Source organism: Coptis chinensis, chromosome 3, assembly GCF_015680905.1.
Source record: "Coptis chinensis isolate HL-2020 chromosome 3, ASM1568090v1, whole genome shotgun sequence".
Classification (NCBI taxonomy): Eukaryota; Viridiplantae; Streptophyta; class Magnoliopsida; order Ranunculales; family Ranunculaceae; genus Coptis; species Coptis chinensis.
This window is the reverse complement of record NC_141458.1, coordinates 77469628-77497303: the sequence shown is the minus strand read 5'-3', so window position 1 is coordinate 77497303 and position 27676 is coordinate 77469628. Positions and strand designations below refer to the sequence as shown.

Genomic DNA, 27676 nt, shown 5'->3' with positions numbered 1-27676 from the left:
AAAAGTGCGAACATCAACAGGAGATTGGAAGAGGGGAACTTCAAAGTTTATGTGAACGTGGTTTATGACGGAGGTGTTGTACTACCATTGCCTCATGATGATTGGAGATCGAAGCATGGCGAGGTTGCTCAAGGGAGTGTTATCTGGCCCAAAGAACTCCTAATGTTGTAATCATTAGGTCACCTTCTTGAAGCACTGCTAATGTATTTAAATGTTTTTATTGGCTTTTACCAGTGCCAAGTACTAAGTAAGCTACCGGCTTTTTGCTATTTCTTTTTTGGGTTTCGTGGTTGTGATGTATATTTTTTTTATCACTATGTAATATGGTTCTTAGGAAAGCAATAATTGAGTTGTGTTCTACTAACCCCCTTTGTAACTCCGCCCATGCAAACTTATGATAAGTTTGCATTGCAGGTCCCAAGCTCAAATAAAAAGGAGGAGGGAAAAGGATGGTGGGTAATCCTAAGTTTTTGATTTTTCTTTTCCTTATTGGTATATTTTCTTTTTTGTTAGTGATGGTGACAAGGAGAATACATGTTGAGAAAGGTCTGAATTTGCTCGACATTTCACCTACGTTAACTGAAGCTGCTGGTGTTATTATAGATGTAAGTAATTCTTTTTCTTACTTCTATGATTTCTACTTGTTTCTATTCATGGCGATAAATTCATTTTTTACACCATCCTTATATTGTTTTTATGTAGGATTCTTTTTCGCGTTGTTTCAAGTCAAATCCCCCATAGTCTTGCCGACAACAAAGAACCTATGATTGCTGCAGAGGATTCATATAACAGTCTTCCTATATCTGCAAGAGATTCCTTTAGAGCAGTATTTATTTGCTTCTGCAACATGTGGCGAATGCGTCTCTCTTTCTTCTTCAGGCATGCAAAGCATTTTTTATGGAGTTTCAGCCAGTTATGGGCAAGGAAATTGCAAGGTGTTTTTCAATTTTCATAAGTTATCTATTGAAGTTATTTTCCTCTGGCCATTTTTTGGATTTTTGAAATTATATATATCTTCGTATGGTAGGGTGTATGGTACACAGTAAACGCCTTTTATGTTTCCATACTTTCAGTTCTCTTACTTGACAATTTTGACATACTTTTATATTCGATTTGACCAGTTCATTCTACACACAATCAAAATGAATTGGTCAAACATTTTATTTTGATCCACACCATATCTGTATGACTGTATGTGTACTGACATTTAAGTTGGCTGGATTCATAGTTCAAGCAGAGTGAAACCTTTCCTAGCATTATATTGTGTTGATTTATTTATTGTATTCTGTAATTGCTTTTAACAACTAATTCAATGTATGACTGTTGTTTTAAAGAACTGATGGTATGGTCTTAAGTGTTGTGCACTTATTTTTACAAGAGAAAAGAATGATACTATTGAGAAGTTTCTTTTCTTCAAACTTATGCTAAAAAATACAGAATATTGCAGGTACCAATATGCTTATTGATATTCCCAAGTGGTCCCATGTGTTTCGTTTGGACATAATAAACTTATTTGCAGGTAAAAACTGTCGTCCATTCTGATCATTGTTTTTTTTTTCCGTGCATTGTGTTCCTACTTGCATTTCCAAAAACGGTTTCGAATTGTGTCCATTGGATGCCTTCTCTTTTGCAACCCATTTTGCAAAACTTTGACTTGATAGTAGCTAGTTGTTTGTCCTATCAAATCTTTCTTAGCACCATAGCATGATCTTATCGATATAAAAGTATTGAAAGAAAGGAAGCTCCCCTATGGTTTGGATGCCATCTTACTTGTATGTATACTTTTTCTATCCCTCATGTGTAAGTTGTGTGCTGGATTTTGCAATGCAATGGCTTGAAAAGAGAGGCAGATCTTTTGAACCAACTTATTTGTATACGGCGCATAAGGTACTATTCTCACATCTTTCATATCATGTCATTTATTTGTACTATCTTTGCCTATTTCAGATGTTCATGCTTCCAGCATAGTACCATGGTTTTTCATCTTCTATATCTTACATATAGCTTATTTATTTATTTTTATTTCAGGGTTATTTCTTGCTTCCTGAAGGAGCTAAAGCACGACATAACATACGTACTGTTAATATCAGCATATCTGCAAGGCATTCCTGCTTTGGGAACAGGTTAGTCTCACACTTGTAACTTCTGTAAGATTTTGTATTGAATTTCGAAATTGTATTAGTTGCATTAAGGGTGACTGATTTTGGTTACTCTGCCATGTTGGAGTTGGTCAACGTCAAAGTAAAATAATTATTCAATCGCATGTGAGCAGACTTCAGGATAGTAGTAATTCACATCAATCTAGCGTCAAAAGTAAAATAATTATTCAATCGCATGTATGTAATATTGTAATCACTATTCCATGCAATTTTAGAAAAATATTACGTAAGCATTGGTATTTTAGTGGTAGTAAGCAGGTTCTGCCTTTTATTTTGTCAATCAACACACGACTTAGTCAACTACTGTTGGTAGACCCGATTTTTAGTCTACATCCCTTTATCAATGTGGGGTTTGGTTCAAATGCTCAGAGGATATAGGTTCTGTTTTAGGTATAACTGGCTTGCTTAAAACTGTACTGTTGTTTTAATAATCCCATACTGTTAAAAGGGGATCAGTTTTGCTGTATAAGCACATAGGTAACGTTCCATTTGTAGGTTGGACAAGACTCTCAGTAGTAGCCATATTCATAGATGTATCATATAAGTATTGAGCCAAGAGATAGGCACAATAACATATTAAAACCCATGAGGGAAGGTGGAGGAGGCAGCTTATAAGAGAAGAAGAAAAAAGGGTGAGGAGAAAAGAGTGAACTACGGCTTGATCCCGAAATGGGTGTGTAGGCAACCTAAGATGTTGGTACAGCCGATCAAGAATAGAGCTCTAATGCTATTAAGGTTAATGGTCGCGCCAGTGGGTGCGACAAATGGCGATGTATGTGTGGACCGATTAGTAAAATTATATGTCGTCGGATCTGATGAAAAGTTGGTTATTTACAACGAAGCTATGGATCGTGGAAACAGGAGCTGGAGATATACATATTCATCGGACTCTAGATTTGGAAAGCCAACATATTAACAACATCGGGGAGCAATTAAGATCGAATTTGGTTATGAAATTTTGGTTGGTGAAAATCGAAAAGGAATCAAAAGCTTATATTTTTCCAGCTCTCACTTGATTTTTACACTTCGATATCAGAGAAGAAGAGTGAACAAAAACCAAATTACTTTGTTCAATTTCTAGGCATAGTCCGAAAACTATACACTTGAAGTCAGTTAGGTTTGTTGACAAAAGTCGTACTGATGGGTACATGTTGGTATGAATCAATGACTAAAGGAATTCCAAAAAGAGTCTCATGTTTTCAATTTATCATCCAGTTTAACAAGTTTTATAGAGAATTGAGGAGTCAGAATATTTTGAGGTTTAAGCCTAAGACATTTTATTTATGGACTTGTTTTCCATTTCAATTGGGATTGAACTCAATTCCAACTCTTACCCATCTTGCCCCTTTGAGTATTTCCACTGAGGTTGTCGATATTGGAGCTATGGGTCTTGTTATGGTTGAAGATGTAATGATTTCTCTAAAACAAAAACCTGTTTTAGAAGCCTTCGGTGGTTTGTCTGTTGCTTTATATGGTTTGGGTGTTGCTGTTTATGCATTTGAAGGTATTGGAATGGTATTGCCATTAGAATCTAAGACGAAAAATAAAGAGAAGTTTGGTAAGACTTTGGGGTGGTCAATGTGCTTCATTTCTTTGATGTATGTTGGATTTGGAGCCTTAGGGTACTTTGCATTTGGAGATGAGATCCAAGATATAATCACTCCCAACTTGGGAAAAGGTCTATTGAGCAACTTGGTACAATTGCGTTTACGTATTAATCTGTTCTTCACTTTTCCATTGATGATGAACCCAGTTTATGAAGTGTTTGAGAGGAGATTTTGTGGTGGAAGGTATTGTTTTTTGTTGAGATGGTTGGTGGTTTTAGGAGTGAGTTTAGTAGCACTAATGGTGCCTAATTTTGGCGATTTCTTGTATTTGGTGGGAAGTAGTGTGTGCTGCATTTTGGGTTGTGTGTTGCCTGCTTTGTTTCATCTGTTGGTGTTCAAGAAGGAAATGAAGTGGAATGGAATAGTGTTAGATGTGGCGAATGTGATTCTGGGGCTGGTATTTGCTGTTTCAGGAACATGGTCTTCTCTCTTGGAGATTTTCTCTGTAAAGGAGGTCGCGGTTATGGTGAGCTAAGAGTTTTGTCACTGCTCTACATCACCCTCAATGCCCGATGGTTCAGCTTCGATGGAAATGCTATGAGAAGTATTAATTGCAGAGCCTAGTCGATCCTTTTTTATTTGAAAATGACAAAGTAAAACTGCGCATGGTAATAGAGTGTGTGAGTATTGGAGACCAACAATCAAGTTCCCGGTATCCAAAACCTTCGATTCTATTACCACAAATCATTCAGTTCAGATTACTACTACGATTCCGCGACCACGCAGTCGATTAGTGAACGCGATGGACATAAGAGCTTTAAACAGTGCGGGATTTATCTTGTGTTGCTTTTCTCATAATATTATTTTGTTTCCTCTTTGCTCTCTTTTTTGGTATTTGGAGTGCAGCAGGGGTAATGGATGCGAGTTCCGAGGATGGGCGTCGAGCTGATTTTTACAATGTTATTCTAGTACACCTTGTTATGTTAAAGTGGTTGGTGGGGTGGATATTCTCTTAATGTTCAGGTGGAAAGTTGTCAGCATAATCGATTTAAGTTCATAGGTTAAGGCATTTCCATGGACCTCCACTGAGTATGCATTGGGTGTGTTACACGTCATTATGCGCTTCTCAGACGCTTGTCTTTGCGGCCCGATTATCTGAGGTCAGTTTCGATGGTGGATATGAGTGGTGTGACTTACTGGTAGTGCTGACTGAAGAAGGGTGGTGCTCTTGACTGGTTCTCTATGAATTCGGATGTAGTCTATTGTTGTGGTGGTGATCGACAGGTGATGTTATCTGTCGGTGGTGGAGGAAGAAATGGTGTGTTGACTGTTGGTTTGGTGTATGTGGTGACTGATGGAGGTGGTGCTATCTTTGTTGTCTGTAAACGATGGTGGTGCTTAGAAGTGTGGCGGTACTGTCGTCTGTTGAAGTCGTTTTGAGCGGTGTTAATGCTCGTGTGTAAAAGTGCTAGAATGGTGAAGTGTGCTTGCTTCTACATCTCCTAAAGTGTGCGATAAAAGTGATGTGTTGTGTGTGCTTAAGATGAAGCAAGTGAGTGAGTAGAGAGTTGTCTTTGTGTGGCTAGTGGTCGACTGGTGAAGATGGAGGTGTCACTTCTATTCAGCAAGATAAAATATTCAAAGGTGTTTTTCTGCGATTATCAAGATAAGAATAGGAGGTGTTTGACAAAGGGTAGCTAAATGGAGCAAAGATCAAAGTGGCAACGAACACTATAAGTCGTCGACGACGGAAAAACGGAAATGACATAATCGAAAGAGTAACATCCTTAATAGTGTAGGACACTGAGGTCGTACCACAATGCGCATAGGTATAAGATAGAGAGATCCAAACTTGCTTCACAACGAAAGTCAATGCACAAAGAGTGTTCAACGAAATGCGCATGAAGAGCTATGGACAGATAAGTCTTTTGTTATCCATTTTCTTTAAACACCAACAAATTTATTTCCAGTGAAGATGTTTTAGTATACAAGAGCCAAATCTTGCCATTTGATTAAGCTTATTGTCTATGAAGCATGGTGGATGGGTGGGTCATAGAAAATGCATAAGTTGGACATACTTCTCAGAAGAGTTTTTCATGGCTTTTACTGCTTAAAATCATGAAGTTCACAGAGGTTGGCAGTGAGATCAACGGCTTGGAGCATCCGAATAGGGATGGTAAAATGATTACAAAAAAGGTGGAGAGACATACACCGCGGCAGGTAACTCGTTTATTTTACCGTCATGTACATAATAGACGGACGAGTAGTGACTGGCCGTCAACCAGAGTTACACTGGAGGCAAGCAAGCCTTGCCCCCGTCCTTGGCAGAGATGTATGTGTGGAAAGATTGGGATTGTCCCCAGACCTCGCGGTATCCCGTGAACCTATTCACTCTAGGAGGTCGCGGACCATGAATGAGAAACATGGTCGGACACCTCAGGGTAAGACGAATTGTACATTGTCTTGAGCATATGACTACCGTTATATTTGTATATAAATACTTATGTTGAATTAATGTTTTGCATTATAACTCGCGCGTTATTTGTACAACACTCAAACATGAAAGTTTCAGGTTACAAAGAAAGAGAAACACCTGTGGTACCACATCAAAACTACAACAAATGCGATTGGATATGCAATTACACCTTCCGAAAGAGAGCGGAGGGGTTCTAGAAGACCCTTCACGGATATGTCGTGGGGCTATCCGAACGAGTGCGGGAGGGATGAGCCCTCCGCAGATCCTCGTGTCCGAATCAAACATGGGGCAGGCTGAGTTATTCCCGGATGTGCATTCCGAAGAAGAGCGGAGGGGTTCAAGAAGAACCTTCGCGGATTTGTTGTGGGGCTATCTAAATGAGTGCGGGGGACATGAGCCATCCACGGACCCCCGTGTCTGAACCAAACATGGGGTAGGCTGAGCTGTTCCCGAGTCTGATCAAATTTCCAGTATCATGTTTTAGAAGACCACATTCTACAGAGGGGATGAGACCCTTCGTGGACATGCAATGTTGAGTTTGAGGAGTGAGAGCGAAGGGGATGAGACCCTTTGCAGAGATGGTAGTGAGTTCTATGAGGGAGAGCTTAGGGCAGAGTTGAGACACTACACAGGGGTAGTAGTAAATTCTATGAAGGAGAGTTGTTGGTTGGGTTGAGACACGTTGCAGACATGGTAATGAGTTCTATAAAGGAGAGTTGATAGCGGGGTTGAGGCGTTCCGCGGGCATAATGATGGAGTTGGAAGAGCGATAGCAAAGGGGATGCAGAGATGGTAGTGAGTTCTATGAATAAGTGCTAACGGCGGGGTTGAGACACTTCCCGGGCATGATGATGGAGGTTGAAGAGTGAGAGCGAAGGGGATGAGACCTTTCGCGGAGATGGTAGTGAGTTCTGTGAAGGAGAGCTGATGGCTGGGTTAATACACATCACAGGCATAGTATTGAGTTTGAAGAGTGAGAGTGAAAGGGAATAAACCCTCTGCGGGCATAGTAGTGAGTTCTATAAAGGAGAGCTGTTAGCTGGGTTGAGACACGTCGCTGACATGGTAATGAGTTCTATAAAGGAGAGTTGATAGCGGGGTTGAGACTCTTCGCAGGCATGATGATAGAGTTTGAAGAGCGAGAACGTAAGGGATGCGAAGATGGTAGTGAGTTCTATGAATGAGTGCTGACGGTGGGGTTGAGACACTTCCCAGGTATGAGGATTGAGTTTGAAGAGTAAGAGCGAAGGGGATGAGACCCTTCGCGGATATGATGTTGGGTTTTACAAATGAGAATGCATGGGAAGAAACCACTCGCAGATATGTGAGCGAAAGGATGGAGACGAATAAGGATACGCCGATCGGGACTAGTCCACGAAAGTACAAGGGGCAGCCATATAAAACATATTCCAAATCACGAAGGAGATGAGCACACTCAAGAATAATATGGTGGAAAATTAACTATGTAGAAGGGGCATTTTAGTCCGTGGAAGTTAGATATGTGATGCAAATCACCGAGGACAAGTTGAATAAGAGCAGAGGTCCTAGAATTCGAGATACAGACAATTGATAGACTGGGGATTTGGCAGACAAGGAAGGTCGTGGAATTCGAGATACAGACAGTTGGCGGACTGAGGATTCTTAGATCCTTCACGGATACAATAATGAGTTCTACGAAAGAGAAACGGAGGAGACGAGACCCTTCGTGGACAAGATGTTTAGTTTGAAGAGTGAGAGCGAAGGGGATGAGACCCTTCGTGGATACGCTAATGAGTTATATGAACGAGAGCCGATGGATTGAGACACTTCGCGGACATGATGATTGATGGTGAAGAGTAAGTGCCAAGGCAAAGAGACCCTTCGCGGAATGGTAGTGAATTCTATGAAGGAGAACTAATATCAGAGAGAGAAAGAGGATTTCGGGTCACGCGACCAAGGACGTTTAGCAAAGAAAACACCGCGGAAGTAAAATTTCTTTAGTCCCAGACTATCGAAAGAGGGATCACGGAGTAGAGATTATTTACTGCTGACGCTCGCAGAATCATTGGAGATTTTCTGAAATAACCATAGCAAAGAGGCTAGAAAGATAGAGAAAGTGTAATCAAGGAAAGAGGTTAGAAGAGATGTAGTGCACATACATATAACAGAAACCTACAGAGATCTGAGATAAATATAGTTTATCGGCTGAGGTTAGAGAACTCGGGTAAGTAGTGATGAAGGAAGAGCGAGACGAGTGGAGTATTATAATACAATTTGTGGCCAACAAAGTCACAGGGTCAAGAAATATGATAGCGCAAAGTTCGAGAGTTCGCGGACAAAGAGAATAGGGACTGAGTACTTCACAGACATACGATCTAGTAGCAGAGTGCATGGATATGAAACGTCTTGAGGAGAAAAAGAATGCATAAAGTTTCAGGATACTGCGGATATCTAGAGTTCAAATAGAGAGACAAGGAAGTTCAAGGACTTCTCGGGTCCGTCGTCTTCATCGCCGCCGAACCCGAGAGGGGGAAAATGTAGTAGCCATAGTCATAGATGGATCATATAGGTATTGGGCCAAGAGATAGGCCCAAGAGCATACTATTGCCCAGGAGGTAAACCTAAAGAAAGAGATGAGAAAAGGGAGAGAAGGGGGAGGGTAGGTGGAGGAGGCAGCTCATAAGAGAATAAGAGAAAAGGGTGAGCAGAAAAGAGTGAACTACGGTGGCTTGATCCCCAAATGGTTACAGAGGCAACCTAAGATGTTGGTACAACTGATCAAGAATAGAGCTCTAATGCTAGTAAGGTTAATGGTCGCACCAGTAGGTGCGGCACTTTCTAGATGTTTCTTATAACACCATTGGTTTTCCTCATGCAAGTTATCTTTATAATTATCAAGCAAAGGAGTTATACGATCTTAGTTTGAAGTCTTGTTTCTCCTTTGATCAGTCATGTGAGGCAAGATTATTGTAGTCATGAAAGTCACAAACTATTCAATGTCTTTGAGCATAGTACTTTTAGCATTTTGTTGTTCTTTTTTGGTTGTTCTAATTGTTTCTTTATGAATACATTGGCGCTTGTACCATTTGAGTGGGAACCTGTGAGAATGTAATAGGTGCAAGAAAAATGTAATGTTAGGATACCTGAAACAATTATTATAACAAATATTTTTATTTAAATAAAAAATTAATATCCGACGGATAAAAATTGTCTAGTTGTAAACTACCCCGATGAATAATAACATTCGCCAACTGTCGAAATACCAGATGGCCTATGACACCAGTAATATCCGACGGCTAGGACAGCTAGTCTAACCAACAGCTAATTGTCGATGGTTTTTGACAGCAAGAATATCTGACAGTCTAAAGCAATTGGCATGTCCGTCGGCAAAGATCTTCAACGCCTACGACCTGTTTTGACCAATAATAACTGTCGGAAGCCTATGCCGACCTAGTGTTTTTTTACGGTCTTGCCGCAGTTTTCATCTATCGGGTAATACCTTAGGCGACAGTTATTGTCTGTCGGGTAAAGTTGTTCCTTTTGTAGTGAGGTTGGGAATTAGGATCAACCTAACTCCTAACTTGTATAAAAAAAAATGTTACTCTAGGCATTAACTAGAAATTGGGCGGCCAACTCATAGTTTAAGGGCTTGACTAAAAGAAATTGTACCAAAGTCAAATTTTCAATCATAATTGGACCAAGACCTAATATCATGTCACCATTATAAGTAGGATCAAACCCTAAGCTAAATCTCCATTTCTTTGCAATGCCTTGTACTTTCGATCTCATAATTCTTATTGACTATATGATTATATCATTTTGCATTGGAATGAATACCACTACACAATAATACTGCTCGCTCATATATGAAGAGAGAGAGAGTCTAACTTAAGTACTATTCTTCAGGTAGCTAGTCATAAAACCATAAAATTTATTCATTCGATCATTTAGTGGTTGAACATCATAAATCTTGGAGGGCCTAAGTATGTATTGCGTTTTACAAATCATAGTGCATGAATTAACACAATCTTCCATTTATTTCAAACCACCAAAGCTGCATGTCAAGAAAACCAAAAACCAATTCTTGTTAGCAATTTCAACGTAGAGATGTCCAAAACAAAATAAAAACAATATATATATATATATATATATATATATATATATATATATATATATATATATATAAATATATAATAATAATAATAATAGTAATAATAAACAAAAACCTAAAAAAAAAATCTAAATATCAGTTCTTGTTTTAATCTTTAGTCGAGTTATATACCATAGTTTTCTAGTGTGCCATTGGTGGCGTACTAGCTCTTTGGATATTCATTCGAGTGGGTAAATTGGGACATGTCGTATTGAAACAGTCCCACGCACAATCGAACTTGGACCCTCCAACTCTCCTGCAGTCTCTATAACACTTAGGAAAGCAAATGAATTCATATGGGTGGACTGCAGAAGTCTCTCTTACAACCGAAGCCAAAACTAATACAATCAAAACAACAACTCTTACACTTTTTCCTTCCATCTTCACTGGCCTCTTTGATTAAATGGTTTTTTGTTTGGTCTTTTTAATGGGCTCAATAGTCCTCCTATAGGCTAAATTTATAAAATTTGTGCCAGGAGCAAATTTGGTTTTTCAATCAAGTCTTTAATGCAATATTCTAGACAAATACATCACTACCATATATACTTGAATACCTATAGGAATATCCTCTTGAAAATCCAATTTAGTGCATGAAAACATGTCAAAAAACATATATAGCAATTATTGGTATAGATATAATACATTATTATATAAGACTAATAACAATATTTTGGATGTAATATTTTTAAAAAGAAAATGGAAACCTGCCAATCGACCCTAATTTGTTTTCAAAAAATTATGATCTTCGTTCTAGAATCTTAATTAATGTTCGGCATCGTTTTCAAATTTTCCATAAAAGTTGGGAGACTGAGGAGAAAATTTTATTTATTTATTTAGGATTTCCTATATGAACGATTCCTTGATGGATTTACCTATCTTGTAGGAGAAGAAATCCAAAAAAAAAAAAGGCCTTGGAAAAGATAAGAGTTGGGCAATATTTACCTTTTTACTCAAACAAACATTTTCTAAAATTTAACAAATATTTGTTTAATAATTGTAAATGCACAAATGATATGAATTACATTAATGTAGATGCTAATTTTTAGCATCAAATTAGCATCTTAAAAGTAATTTTTGTAAGTGGAGAAATAGAAATATATAAAATCACCCAAGTATGTAGGTGGTTCGGCGTTAATTGGTGCCGATGTCCACACGGAATGCAGATGCACTAACATTCTTATAAGCCGCTATAGATCAACAGATGTCCAAATAGGTTGGACAATCAAGATTGAATTTCATAACATCCAAGCATAAAAGTAGCTAGAGCCATTCTCTCTGCATTCTATATATCAAAGGGAGTTAATCAACTGTAAAATGTATATCTATCAACATGCTAATTCGAGTTATAGAACATACCTTAGTCCTAGCGGAAGAAACCCGAATATAAAGAATGATAACCCTTGTTTGTTGTTACAAGCCTCGTCTCTTGAGTAGGATTGCTACTAGAATCAACCCTTAGAATCCACACCTTAAACCCACTCCTTGGTGAATGGAGATAGTAGAGAGTAAAATCTTTGACATAGATTGTTTTGTTCTTTTTCTTCTTTTTTTTATAATACCTACGTAAGGTATTTAAAACCAAGCTAGAAAATAGCTAACTCCCACTACTCTTGTGCAACAAGAGATTCAAGATAGATTCTATTCTATCTAGTACGATAACCCATAGTACATTATATCCTACGATCTAGGGAGTAGCTTATATTGGAGATGGATCTTTGATCCATGTGAGTGGACTTAAGTGATCCAACCCACTTACATCTCAATTACTCATCTTTTCATACAGGAAATAAGGTGTGCGACATCACGAGAAGGACAAAGAGCAACAGGAGCGATATTATTAAGTTTTCACCCAACTAATTAAAAACACATCACCCAAAAGCATCTCGTATATGCCTTAGACATTGTTGATTACACTGGAATCAACACTTTTAATCCCTCGTATAAAGCAGTGGTACATCCCCTCCTTGTTTTGTACCCATGACATATCAAAAAAAAAATAGTCGTGAGCTTGCTATGAGCCACAAAATAGATGTAATATCAAAAAGTCTTTCCTAAGCATTCATGCCACTTCAATTATATTCAGTCACTTTTCTAGAAATGCCCCATAATACAGTAAATATCGTCATACTTAGGAAGCACACTAAAGTAGCGTCACCAAATATTCTCTTCATGACATAACCTTAGGTTAAGAAAGGCATACAATGGGAAAATGTTTTAATTATCCCAGTGGCTCACATAACAATGAAGAGGGGATTCATTCATTGTTCTCAGTATCAGTCGGCAAAGCACATACAATATGTTATGTATGCTATGATTTTATCTCATTAAAATGGGTATGTCACTTGCAAAATTGTAACACCATACGAATCTCAGTCTAGTCACTAAACAAGCACCTAACTTGAGTTTTATACCAGTCACATGCTAGCGGCTATTAAGAAAAACACTCGTATTCGGCTTAACTACAGGCTACATAAAATTGTGGATAAATTTTATGTTCGACCTTTATTTTATAAGGTCTCATCTTAGCTCTAACTAAGGCGGCATTCAAGAATTTTAAAAAATATTCTTTTCACTCTTCTAGCGCCAAAAATATAGTATCTCATCTTGCTCGCTCTCCAAGCGCCAAGTGAATCACTTGTGTGAGTAGGTCGATTCAAGCCCGACGACAAAACAAATTAAGAATGTGTAATTAAAATAATATTCTAGAAAAAACTGAATTAATAAAATATATCATAAAGAATATGTCAATTACAAAAAATTAAAAGATACCCAAACATATAAAATCCTACGAAGTCCCATACTCCTAACTTGAGATTTAAACGCATCTCGTATAATAGATTTAGTCATGAGATCAGCCATCATGTTAAGTGTGGAGATATATTTCAAGAACACTTTTCCTATTGCAACCTTATCTTGAATGTAGTGAAAATGAGTATTTATGTGTTTGGCCTTCCCATGATACTTAGGATCCTTTGCAAATACCAGAGCTGCAGTGCTATCACTATAAAGTAACACTGCATTCTCTGCATGAGTTGTGATATCTAAGTGTATCAAGAATTTCTTTAGCCAAATAACTTCTTTGACTGCAGCTGATCGAGCAAGCAACATACTCTGACTCCATTATAGACCAAGTAACCAATTTTTGCTTCTGGCTACACCAAGTAATAATCCACCTTCGAGCATAAAAGTATAACCCGAAGTGGACTTGTGCTCATCTTTATCACCAGCCCAGTTTGCATCGGTGTAACCTTTTAGTTTCAAGTCTCCACCATGGTAACTTAGGACAAAATCAGCAGTCCCTTGTAGATATATGAGTGTCCTTTTCACAGCTTTCTAATGAGCGGGACCAAGATTACTCTGATAATGACTGACTAACCCAACTGCAAAGATGATATCTGGTCAAGTATACATCATGGCGTACATCAGACTGCCAATTGCAGCCGTATACGACACATTGTACATTTAATTCTTTTCTTCATTAGTTTTGGGACACTGATCAAGGCTAGCTTAAGACACATCCTTTTTCCAATTGGGTGTTTATTGGTTTGGAATTTTGCATACAAAAATGTTCAAGAATATTTCTAATGTAAGTCTCCTGAGACAAACCAAGAAATTTCCTTAAGCGATCTCTCGTGATCTTAACTCCCAACACAGTCTCCTTCACCCATATCCTTCGTATCAAAATTGGAGGACATCCACATCTTAGTGGCAACAATGGAATCCATATCATTTCCAAATAAAAGAATGTCATCAACATACAACGAAAGACTAAGAAAACTCTTTCTGGATCATTTAGTGTACATGCAGTGATCTGATCTTCTTCAATCATCTCAAAACCAATTGAGGCAATTGAATTGTGAAATCTAAGATACCATTTTCTAGACTAGTGTAGTCAAGGCACAAATAGGCGCGAGGCTCGTCAAGGCACACCTTTGTGCCTCGCCTGGACCAAGGCGTGGGAGCTAACATAAGGCGCGTGCCTTTTATGTCTTTTTGTGTATTTTCTTGAGGCGCAAAGGTGCACACGCCTTATCAACATTCATAGTTTTTTTGTACAAATTTTGCTATATATGACACATTTACACTCGATCCAATGGTTATATAGTACAAGAAATTGTACAAATTTAATAAGTTTCATCTTGGAGTACACTCTAAGTTTTAATTTTGACAAGTTTTTGTTAAGTTGTATGGATTGAGTGAAGACATAAAAATGGATTAAACAAAGTTTTACGAGATTCCATAATTCGAATCATGTGTTCTATTTCGTGAAGAACTAATTTGGTTCAATTCGATTGGTTCACTCTTTTAGTTTATTAAAGTTAAGCTAGATTGTATTAAGAAATACAATTTTTATTTTGCTAATGTTTACAATCACATAGAATTAATTTTAATGTTTGGCTAAGTAAATCAGTGATAATTCATGTCACATTTAATATTTATTTTATTTTTTTATTTGTTAAATCTCTTTTTTTATTAATGCGAGCCACACTTTAATAAGTCATGCGCCATGCCTCATGCCTTGCGCCTAACGCACAAAAATAGTGTTGAACTTTAGGTGCGCCTCAATGCCTTGACTACACTGGTGTAGACGACTGCTTAAGGCCATATATAGAACGTTTTAGGCAGCAAGCTTTGCGCTCTTTTCCCTGGACCTCAAAACCAGTCGGTTGAGCCACATAGATCTCTTCCTTTAATTCTCCATTGAAAAATGCGGTCTTAATATCCATTTGAAAAAGTTCTAAATCCTGTTGTGTGACAATAGCTAGAATGAGGCAAATTGAAGCGAATCTAACCATAGGGGAGAATGTCTCTTCATAGTCTATTCCTTCTTGTTGGGTATAGCCTTTCGCCACAAGGCATGCTCTATGCTTGTCAATTGAACCATTTGATTTGCGTTTAAATTTAAAATCCATTTATTTTCAATAGTTTTACGCTCATGCGGAAGATCAACTAACTCCCAGACCTCGTTTTTCCCTATTAAGCTCATCTCATCTTGCATAGCAGCCATCCACTTGTCTCTAACAGAACAAGAAAATTGCTTCTTTGAAAGAAGTAGGTTCTTCCTCATCTAATGGAGTACACATAAAAATATCCCTTTCAATCTCGAAATGACGATGGGGAATATTTCCTTGTTTACTCCTACGCAGTTGAGGATCTTATGGAGGATATAGTGGTACACTCCCACTAGGTTGAAAACCATTCCCACTATCTTCAGCGATTACAGGATGAGAAATTAATTCCCCACCCTCGCTTGAAGATGGTAGGATGTCTTCGCCCTCCTCTATCTAGTATAGGTCAAGATCTTTCTTTGCGTTACGTATGCTAGGAAAATCATTCTCAATGAAATCTATATCGCGAGCCGAGACTCTGTTTCTGTTATTCCTCTATCAAGATGTTCACCATACATAATATAAGGGAATTTTTTAGTATCCTACGATCCTCCTCTGTGTCATGTGATGAATAACTTTGGGAATGGAAGAGAGAAAATAAGATGAGTTGATTGAGTAATCAGGATTGAACCACTATGCGGCTGCCTATGTATCTTTCTATTTGTTTAGAAGAATCAAATCCTATTTTGCGTAGTTTCTAAGAGCGAATTACTATTGTTTATATAGGAGGAGTCTTAGGAGTCCTAAGGTTTGGGCTAACTTCACTGCTTGTGAGTTTCCTCCTCTGTTAGGACTCTGCTGTCGTCCTAGTAGGAATTCTCTCTCCTTGGAAGTCTAAATCTGGACCATATCTTATCAGAGATAGGTTTCCTTTTAGATCATAATAACCTGTCATATACGGGAAGATTAGGCCTAAAAGGTAACCTCTTAGAAATATGTCACCCTGATTCTTTCCTTATCATCAATGACTGTCCTCCTCAGTTCTCTTCTGTTCAGGAACTGTCTATATCAGTTTCTAACGACTTGGCTAACTGTTATCTCTAGAGGTGGCCTGTCACGTGAGTAGCACATGTTTACAAAACACACGTGAGAAACACGAGATTACTTATTAACAGAACTAATTGGATGGTCTCGTCTTATTCTGGGTATTTATAGTTCCAAGTCATTCCCTGTCCACGTGTCCTTTATCTATTGACGATAAATCCCCCTTACACATAACATAACATTTTGAGCTTTCAGAATACCTTACAAAGATACGCTTTCTAGCTCTAGGGCATAGTTTCCCATACTTATGAGAGATGTGAACAAACTCTGCTGAACCCCATGGGCGCAAATGCTCCAAATGGGGCTTTTTGCCTTTCCAAAGTTCATAAGGTGTTGAAGGAACTAACAGAGAATGCACTCGGTTAAGTATGTAGGCAGCAGTCAAAAGTGCGTCCCCCCAAAATGATATAGGGAGATTACCTTGCGCCATCATGGATCTAACCATATCTAAAAGAGTTCTATTTCTTCTCTCCGCTACACGTACTATTTTGTTGCGGACTATAAGGAATAGTTAGTTGTCTGTGTATCCCTTTTTTTTGCTTAGCTTAGATAGTTCCATGAACTTATCAGATAAGTATTCACATACTCGGTCAGTTCGAAGAGTTTTTAAGCTCCTCTCTTTCTGTGTCTCAACTTCTACTATAAAGCGTTTAAAACAATCCAAAGCTTCATAGCGGTGAGCAATCAGATAGACATAATCATATCATGAGCAATCATCTATAAGAGTGAGAAAATAAGAGGTGCCATGACGTGCCTTAGCATTCATAGGCTCACAAATATCTGAGTGGATTAGATCAAGCGGCTGAGTAGCTCTTACTGCCTTTCCAAAAGGCTTTCTACATGTTTTACCAGCTAAACATGGTTCACATATAGGTAGGTAAAACCGGAAAGCTACCTAGTACTTGTCGCTGTAAGAACCACAAAAAGAGCAAGCGAAGAACTTTTGCAAAACGAAGAGCCACAAAAAGACGACCACCACCACCTACATAAACAACTAAATCAGAACCACCGGAGATGATCATTATACCATAAATCTAGGAAATCACACTCCAAAATCCAGATTGGAGGATTCCCTACCACAAGAACTGAACAACTACTGCCAAGTGATCCTAAAAAAAGTCAATGAATCATTAGAAACTCGGCAAATTACAGAGCCCTACTCCGGAATGGAAATTATCTACTAGCAGAAGTCTATTACTCCGGTGCGTAACCCCAGAACGAGGGGACCACGTACTCACAGAAATCAATTCAGGCTTATGCAGAAACCACTCAGCAGGGAGAAGTCTTGCACACAAGACTGATTATAACACAAGGGTACTGGTGGCCCACGCTCCAGAAACACGCGAAAGAGGTTTCCAAATGCTGCATCAGTTGCCAAAAGCATGGACAGATTCACCGACTACCAACATCAGAACTTCATCCAGTATGTACTTAGTCAGTGGCCCTTTGCTATGTGGGGCCTCAACATAGTTGGACCCTTTCCATTGACACGAAGAGGAGTAACGTTCTTGTTGGCAGTTACAGATTACTTCATTAAGTGCATAGAAGCAGATAAAAACATCAGATGTCACAAGATTTATTTGGACTGACATCATCTGCAGATTCGGAATCCATGCAATACTTGCAACTGATAACGGGAGCCAATTGACTTCAGATGAATTCAAAAGATTTTGTGCTAGTGTCCAGATACATCACAACTACTCAGCTCCCTACCACACGTAAGCAAATGTCCAAGATGAAGCACAGACAAAACAGTCATGGACAACATGAAAAAAAAAGCTAGAAGGGCAAAGGGAAACTGAGTAAAAGAATTACCAGTGACTCTATGGGCATACAGAGCAATGCCCAAAGCATCAACCGGCTTCTCTCCCAGCTTAGCTTACGGAACATACGTTCTTTTGCCAACCGAGTTATTCGCTCCAATAACTCGCACGCTTGTTGTACATGACCCATATATTGACAATTTATTGTCATCGATCAGTCAAAGCTTCAATGGAAAAGTAACATGCTCATGCATTGCGGAACCTAGAAAAATATCAGCGGGACATGAAAAAATTCTATAATAAAAAGCTCCAAATCAGAAGCTTCAAACCTAGAGACTGGGTGCGCTGAAACAGATCCTGGAAGAAAATGTAAGCTGAAATTTTTCATAGAAATTCTAAAAAGGATCTTACATTTTGCTGAACCTAACAGGAGATGTCAATTTTAAGCCTTGTAATGCCCATAGGCTTAAGAAGTTTTATTAGTAGATTTCTTTTATTTTTCAGTTCAATAAATAAAGTTATCAAATATCACTTTCTCCTTGTAATACTTTGGGTAGATATTTATTACAATTTACTGAATCCAAGAATAGCCTTAGTGCAAAGGCAAGAGATCACGCACTTGACAAGTGGTAGAAGCACTCTTTATACTCCCAAAAACAACGTTGCGTCGAGGCAAGCCCACGCGTGGGATTGATAAGTGGCAGAATTGAATAAGATCACACTCTACATACCCAAAAACAATCTTGTGTCCAGACAAGCCATCAAGTGCTTGAGGAGTGGCAAAATAAGATCACACTCTACAGACCCAAAAATATCATTGGGTCAAGGCAAACCATCACGCGCTTGACAAGTGGTAGAATAAAATCGCACTCGGCACCAGTGTTTAGAAAACTGGACTGGACCGGTGGTTGAATTGGGGTTCGACCGGAACCGGTAAATTTTCGGTTCGGTTCAGTTATAATTTGAGTTTATGGTTGGACTCTCGGTCTAAGCCTAAACCGGTTCAGCTCTAAACCAGATCACCCTAATATTTTTTTAATGTGGGGAGTTGAACCTAACACCTAAACAAGATAATCCAAACTCCAAACCAACATACTACTATGTATTTCTTGTATAAGAAATTTATTTTGATATATAATACCAATTAATATTGAATTAAAACATGTATTTATTCATTTTATTATTGTAATTATTAAAAAATTTACTAAATAAACATCAATCAGTCCGACCAAGTCGAACCATGGTTAAACCTGATTGAACCATTTTAACAAAAAATCGGTTTGATTACCGGTTCGGTTTTCAAAACATTGCTCGGCACACTTAAAAACAGCCTTGGGCCAAGGCAAACCATCACACGTTTGACGAGTGGCAGAATAAGATCGCACTCAAGCACCCAAATTCAGCATTAGGGAAAGCAAGCCACCAAACGCTTGACCGAGTGGCAGAATAAAACCTCACTCTAAACACCAAAAGATCAAACTTGGGTGAAAACAAGATGAAATTAATGCAGACGGCTTTAGTGGTTGGGGAACACAAAAAACGGTAAATCAGATGCCCCACTGGATAATCAGGGAGCACAACGGTTTAGGTTCACACTGGTTAAGTACTAAACCGAGATAATTGAAGGACTAGAGCTCTGTGATCTAGTCGTACCCTCACCTTTCTAAGAGAATTTCTTCTACCCACATATATTGAAACTTCACTTATTGTTATTGTTAGTTTGAAATATATGTTGTTTCAGTTGTGGACCTCTTGTTACTTGAAGAGGATTGGTGTTATATATGGTGGATTTACAGCATCTTGGTCGGGTGATAGACTTGGTTTCAGATCCAATATATGATGGTTGGATCTTTTATTTTTTGAAGAATGTACAGGCTTTCTATTTAGTAGAGTTTTGCTTTTATATATGTGGCGGGATAGTTGGATAGAATTGATTTCTCAGCCGTCGCATTCGCCTTCTATTATTTTCTGGTTATTTCTCTTTCATTATATCTTCTATCTTGGACCGATGGGTTTGATATTGAAATGGAGATATTTATCGCGGTTGGTAATATCCATTTTGAAGTGCATTGTTGTTACTTAGCTCTTCTCTGGCAAACAACTTATCTGAGGCTACCAATGTGTCCATGACACTTCTACTATTATTTTCTCGATGTAAGGGAAGGTTAGGTAAATATTGCTGGCAAAATAGTGGGTAAATATTCTTCATCTTATTCTACACATCTCTCTGTACCATATCTTCTCATCCTTTAATATATCTATCTACAAGACAAAGCACCTTAGAGCATTTCCAATGCAAGCAGCTTTGAGGGGAAATAGCAACTTTTTACCCTTACGAGCCAAAAACAATCACCCAATGTAAAGGTGACAATGAGGGAAGTTTTTCATTAAGTTACAATGAGACTAGCACTTGCTACTGAGTTAGTTACCGATTTGTGATCTTCGGACAGAACCTTTTATTCCGTCTCGTGTGTTTTTTCATTTTAAGACGGGATGTTTCATTCCGTCTGGCGTGTTTTTTCGATATTTTTTATTTTTTACATCGAGATGAAATAAAACATTCCGTCCAAATTTTAAAGTCATATTTGCCTTGGACAACCCCTAGTAGCTTATCACCAACTAGATAACTATGAGGGAAAATAGTCCTATATGACACCTATGTAGAGGTAACAAGTTGTTGTTTGCATTGGTAATGTTCTTAGTATTATTCTTACATCTTGATATCTGGCATTATTGGAGCAGCACCATATGGTCCGATCTTTATTTTGTACGTAAGTCGTAGGCGCACCAACGAGTCCAAAATTACGAGTCATTTGTCAGCAAGAAATGGGGCTTAGCCCCTTGGTTTGAATCCGGATGAATGTAAACCCCTTCCTATCAGCCCATATCACATAACCTCCCTATTTATCGGCCCATATCACAAAAACTCCCTGCTTTCCAATAACAACGAAATTCCAGTCCGATTTCTATTTCCTATTTTATTTTATTACCCGTTTTACCCTTTTTCCATATTAATCAAAATTTCGACCAAGAAGAACACCGATTCATCTGGATAACACAATTTGACCTATTTTATTTCTCAATTAAGAAAAACACTGATTCATCTGCTTGGATAACACGATTTGACTTCCTTTGTAATGATTGGTTCTTTTGTTGTTTAATATTGTGTATGTTTAATATGTAGAAAGTTGCCGAAACAAAGGAGAAAACGAAAGAGATATTGTCAAAAAAAGCTATTAAAATTGCAAAACAAGCTGAGGAACATGAAAGATTTATTACCAAGGTGTGTGCTTGTTTCTTTATAGATTTTTTCTTGTTAAAGTTTCGATTTTGGAATTGTATGGGTTGATGGGCAAGCTTCAGATGGACTAATTTCATTTGATGGTTTGTTAATTATGTAGGTGACCCATCTATGTGGAGTTCTTGGCTTCGGCACATTTTGCTTCTTGTTGGGTGCAAGTGAGTAAGAAGTTTATTTGAAAGGAGAAATGTGTTTGTTAACAAACTATTTACTTGTAACTTTCTTGGTTTCAGGACCACAAGATATTTCGTATGTATACTGTTTGTTTTTCGTCACGTTCGTTCCTCTCCGATGGATATACTATCGATTCATGAAATGGCATTACTATCTTCTGGTGAGTAGTTTTATGTCTCAAGTAATTTGGTAATAGTGTACTTATTGACCTTGGTATATTCTGAAAGTTCCATAAACTGGTAGGGAGTTCATCTAGAAAAGAAAATCTATAATTCCTGATACGAAAAGAAGTTCAAATTAAGACTGACCGCATCGTCATTCATCATCCTGCTTTTGTCTGAGTTTTATAAAGTAATTGTGTTATACTTGTAATGATTTTGATAAGCTAGATAAGGAAGCCATTTCAAATTGTTTGAATCCTACTGTGACTATATGCAAAGAGTAGGCCAAACGTAGGCAAAAGTAGACAACAGATAAATGCTTATTGTATAGAAAAATACTATTTTATTTATCTAGGGATCTTATATTGTCTCATGATTGCAATTGTATTTTTGTAGGATTTTTGCTACTATGCCAATACAATTTTCTTGATCATGCTTCTCTTGTTTCCAAGAAATGAAAAGTTTTTCATGGTTTGCTTCTCCTTTGCAGAGGTAGGTGTACTGCCACTCTTTACACATCTGCTCTGTATGGATGATTTGCGTAGATTATGTTTTTGATGATATAACCTTCTGAATGCTACAACAGGGACCATTGGCGTGGGCGTTGATCGTGTGGCGATGTAGCCTTGTTTTCAGTTCTCTCGACAAACTTGTTAGTGTCTTAATACATCTTTTACCTGGTGAGTTCCTCTCTATCAAGCTATCTTTCTTGCTTCGAAGCACTCGGTTAGAGTTTGAAGTCTAATAATAAAAAGATGAATTTTTTATTTTTAAATTTTTTTATTAGGTTGGAATTAGAAGAGAAGCCAGCTATACTTGCGAATTCTTCAGATGCCGACAATGTTGGTTCTGATGATATTGTCTCTTTCGAAGGGATTGAATCCAGAGAGAGGACCTCTGAAAGTGACCAGAGTTGTGAACTGAGACAGATTGTTGCTCATGTGGATACCTTTGTTAAGGAAGAGATTCAGACTCCAGAAACAGAAAATGTAACCAATGCTATCTCTTTTTCTGCTGATGAAGAGACAGAGAGAGAAATTAAGAATGGATAACCTGATACTTCAGATGTAGCTGAATTGGAAGAAAAAGATTCTCGTAACTTACATGTTCCCGACGCCAGTGTGAACATTGATGAAGGCTCTAGTAGTCAGGATGTGGTCAAGGAGCCTGAAGTGTTGGAAATTCAGGATAAACAAAAGAAAGAAGAGTCTCCTTCAATTGGGGAATTGCGCGATTCTGGTTTTAAATAGGACCCCTGAAATTCTACCTGCTGTAGAACCTATTCAAGCTCCTCTTTCTCGTCGTCCGGCTGGCCTTGGTGGCACTACTCCATTGATTTCTCGTTTTGACGTTATATAAACACATTTTGTAAAACTATATTTATAGTCACTAAATTTTTATAGATGTTTTTTTGACATTTGAGTTCTAACCAGGTGACGCGGGTTATGGAAATATGAATTTACATATGCAAATATGAAGTTACATATGTGCATACAAATTTACATATGCAAATATGAAATTTCATAGACATTTTTTCTGACAATTGACAGGTGACACAGGTTATGTAAATATGAATTTTCATATGTAAATATAAATATAAATTTTCTTATGAAAAAAAATTTCTTATGAAAATTTAAATTTAAATAGGTTAAGAAGACTGTGTAATTTTATATTGTCATATGTAAATACAAATTTACATAGGATGACGTCAGCCCGGTTTTTACAGGGGTATTTTGGTCTATTTGGGTATTTTAAAAAAAATAGGAGGTTTTTATGGGTTAGTACGTAATGAGGGAGTTTTTATGCTGGTTATGTATCAACCAGGGAGATTAAACCCAAAATCTGCATTTGTCAGAGAGGCTAGACTACCGCGAAATAACTGCTTTGTCTTTCAATTACGAGTCACATACGAACTTTTGGTCGGGATACATTTTTAAACTTAGTGAAAATGAATTGTAAGAGAAAAGATAAAACGGTGATTTTGTGATAGCAATCAGTCAGTCACAAAAATGAAAGTCATTAAAGAGCTGAACAAGAAAAAAAAAACAAGATTTCGCTACCCGTGTGTCCAAGACATACACTTATCTATTGATTACTTAAACGTAGACTCGCGCCCAAATACTTTATCAAGCCATTTGTTTTCAAAGTTTATGAGGGATCAATGGATGAGTATATGCTTAGTTCTGCGCTCTGAACACGCGTTAACACAACTTTCCACCACTTTCTAACTGAATCCACATAAATACTAACTTCTGTAAGCAATTTGAGTTATTCTAAGTGTAAATAAGAAATGAAGAGAGAGAATTATATATACCTGGGGTTTGTGGAGAGCTTATAGTAATTCACTTGGAAGTTGCACAACCCAATTTGCAATTTGGAACACTGCTTTAAACATTCTTTACCACATTCGAGATAAGCAAGTCTGCATGAAAGAACGCATTTCATAAAGCAGGCTTCAATAGGGACTCCTGCGAAGGTTGCGTAACTTTGATATGCAACCACCATAAATAATACAACAAGAACTCGTACAACTTTTTCCGCCATTGTCTTAACAATAATTGCAAACACTTCCAGATTTTTTATGTTGTGAAATGAGATACCCGGTGCCTGAATTTATATATATTAGCTTGAGTTATGCATTGTAGTAGATAGGGAGCCAAAATTATCTATGACTTTATGATCCCGCTTGTGAACGAGTAATATTCACATTCAATGAATATCACACACGTGTCTAGGATATGCAGAACTACCAACCGACCTCGTATCGTCATCCTCTGAGCTCGCTTCATAGTGACTCGACTCAGACAAGCAACTTATTCAACTCGCGCCTAGAGCAATGTCACCACCAACCGATCTCACGTACTCATCCTGTGAACTCGCTTCGAAGTGACTCGAGTTGAGTCCTCTCATTCCATAACGACTCGTAACGTATGTCTTTATTACAGCTATCAAGAACGAAGCTTCAGGCACACTTCACAATAAATGTCCTTAACTTACCATCATGGCTTGCGAGTGACCTGAAGACCAGGATTTGACCTGACACGGGAGAGCAAGAGGCGCGGGCACCTTTCCTATATAAAGAGGATGAGAAACTACGTCTGACCTGATTCAAGTTCCCCCCTAGTGAGAGAGCTTGATATGTAGGCAATACATCCACACGAACTCGGTCAAATCTAATCCAAGATCCACATCTCCCCTTATCAGCCTATGATTGTAAGGCTAATCCAAACATAACCTTTACATTGGCGCCGTCTGTGGCTCGATTTCTTGAGTTCACAAAACCTTCAAACAAAACTTTCAAACAAAATCTCAAGCCCACGAAGCATGGAAAGCCTCCAAGATCAAGTGAAGAACCTAGTCACCCAGATGGGCACGATGAACGACAGCATTACCCTGCTCAGGCAAAAAAACGTTGCGTTAAAAGATCAGATCGCTACGTACAACCCAAATGGTGCCACTACAGAAGACGACATCAACGAGGTCAATCAACAGATCAACAACCTCTCCCAAAGGATTGATCAAACTACTGCGAAGAAGGACGCCACTCATATTGTTCAGAAGATGTTGAAGAAGTATCGAGCGTCCCCTTTCACAATAGATGTACTCAACAAACCTTCCCCCAAGATTTCATCCAACCACGATTCGCAATGTATGATGGCAGCATGTGCCCTGGTCAGCACGTAACTCACTACATTCAAAACCTCGCACTCTATAGTGCACAAGAGTTCGACCACTTACAATGCCGCTTGTTTCCTACAAGCCTGAAAGATGGAGCTCTCGACTAGTTCTACTCACTGGAACCGAACTCCATTGATAGCTTTGAGAAGCTAACCGATCAGTTCACTAACCATTACGTCCACAACAGACGTAAGAAAGCCGACCTCGACTCACTCTTCTTGATGTCCCAGAAGAGCGACGAGTCAATCCGCTCCTTCTTAGGATGATTCAAGACTGAGTTGATGTCCATGGATAGCGACCTCAAGGAGTCCTTCACCACCTTGGCATTCACCAAGGTTATCCAGAAACACACCTGGCTATACAGGTCACTAATGAAGGAGCGTTCTGAAAAATTGGAAGACCTGGACACTCGCGTGTATAAGTATATCAAGTTACAAGAAGCACTAGACCATGAAGGCGAGCAAGGGGAAGTCGCAGCAATCTTAGACGCTGCCCCATCCTCAAAGAAGTGACCCAGACCATAAGGACAGAAGTCTGGTACCAGGACGCACATGAATTACGAGTTTGTTGTGTTGACAAGATTTCCAAGCTACATACTGGAGAAAATAAAAACAGCGGCATATTACCGACCCAAGGTAAAATGGCCAGAAGACACACCGGGAAACCCGTACTGCGCTTTCCATAAAGCAAAGTGTCATTAGGCCAACGAATACCAGGGGCTCAAGCACTACCTCCAAGACCTCATTGAGACAGGGCATATCAAACACTATATTGATATTGCCGATGGAGACCTACCCCATAAGCTCATGGCTTGCAGAGAGCGAAGCCGAACTCCACAACACAACACTAACAGAGAGCGCTCTCAGGCTAGAGGACGCTCAAATGAGCAATCTCGCCATGAGCGCCGCCATCACTTATCTGACAGAGATAATAACAGGACGATTAACATGATCACCTTCCAAGACGATTCCATCACGTCCACAAGGGAAAAAAGGAGACGGGCAGGCGCTCTACAAGAAATTTACTAGTTCTCCTCACAAGCAGCTCCTGCCCCACACACAACTAGTCGCAGCTCAGGAGACATCACCTTCACTGAGGTCGACCTCAACAAGGTGTGCCTCCTGTATAATGACGCTCTGGTTGTCCATATCAAAATCAACGACTAGACAGTAAAGTGCGTCCTGATTGACCCAAGCAACTCATGCGATATCATGTTCTATCTGACGATCAAGGAGATGAACCTTCCCAAGTCGATAATGATAGATCCAATAGCCCACCTCTATGGCTTCAATGGATGTCGAGCTGATCTAATTGGCGACATTATCTTACCTGTCTCAGTTGGGTCCTGAGAAGACAAAGTCAGCATCAACACGCGCGTTAGTGTTCTGGATGTGAACTCGTCCTATACTGCTATTCTAGGACGATGTTGGATCCACAAGATGTAAGTTGTTCCATCAATGCTCCATCAAGTGTTGTGTTTCCCTGGCCCCAGAGGCATGATGGAACTCCGAAGCAACAGGATCGATGCTCATAAATGCAACCAGATCCTCTCAGTCAACAAGCCTATTGGGGCTTCACTCAAAAACAAGAGAGAGATCGCCAACACCAAGATGGCAGAAGACTTCATCGCTGAAGTCAAAACCCTTGCAAAGGCCACATCTAGCGAACTGGCAAGGGAAAATGTTGGGGGCTCAACCGAAGGAGTCACCTCCGAAGTCTTAACCCTCGTGGTCACCCAACAAATTCAGTAGAGGGAGGCACCACAAGGGACCAAGACCCCAGAGGTCACCTGTAACGCCCGTATTTTTTAATACGTATTTTTATAATTATTAATTAATTAAATTATTTATTTTCAAAATTCGTCGGAACTGGACTCGGGATACGTGGGCCTGGTTTTTGGGCCCGAGTCGGTGTTGGGCTTGGGTTTCGGACCCAAGTATATAAACACATTTTTCTAGAAAATAGGGTTCAGAGAAAAATAAAATAATGAAAATGGAGGCAGAGAGAGAAGCTGGATTTCTGGAGGGTGGAGCGCGACGGCTCGGACTCGGAGAAGTTCGTAGGAGCTGTTCATACAGGTGAGTAGCTATTTTGCTATTTCACCGAATTTATGATTTTCTGTGTATCTGTTCATTATCCGTGGTATTGGAATTCCGGTCATCTGTTTGACTAAACTTTATTGAATTTCGGATTTTGAATTTAACTGTCGAAATTGTGTTAAATTGGGTAAACTGTTAAGCTTTGGAGAGCAAAGCTTCGAGGAGCGTCAATGGCGGCGTCGCGTGCGATAAATGGCATCGCGTCTGTCTTTTTGGGTTGTTTGAACTCTTTATGTTTTGGATGTGTATCGAAGTT

The 27676-nt window shown here is 38.8% G+C and overlaps 1 protein-coding gene and 1 pseudogene across 1 annotated transcript; both read left to right on the top strand.

Annotated features, from left to right (window-relative positions):
* The first annotated feature begins 472 nt into the window (after nt 1–472).
* LOC147510923 (uncharacterized) lies at nt 473–23095 on the top strand. The gene is made up of 11 exons (XM_086602767.1): nt 473–605; nt 703–935; nt 1448–1519; nt 1806–1887; nt 2029–2123; nt 21192–21290; nt 21409–21466; nt 21542–21642; nt 22040–22135; nt 22230–22323; nt 22431–23095. Coding segments are annotated over exons 1-6 (540 nt in total). The 5' UTR covers nt 473–603; the 3' UTR covers nt 21248–21290; nt 21409–21466; nt 21542–21642; nt 22040–22135; nt 22230–22323; nt 22431–23095.
* On the top strand, nt 3300–4272 carry LOC147510924 (amino acid transporter AVT3B pseudogene; annotated as a pseudogene).
* Nucleotides 23096–27676: the final 4581 nt, after the last annotated feature.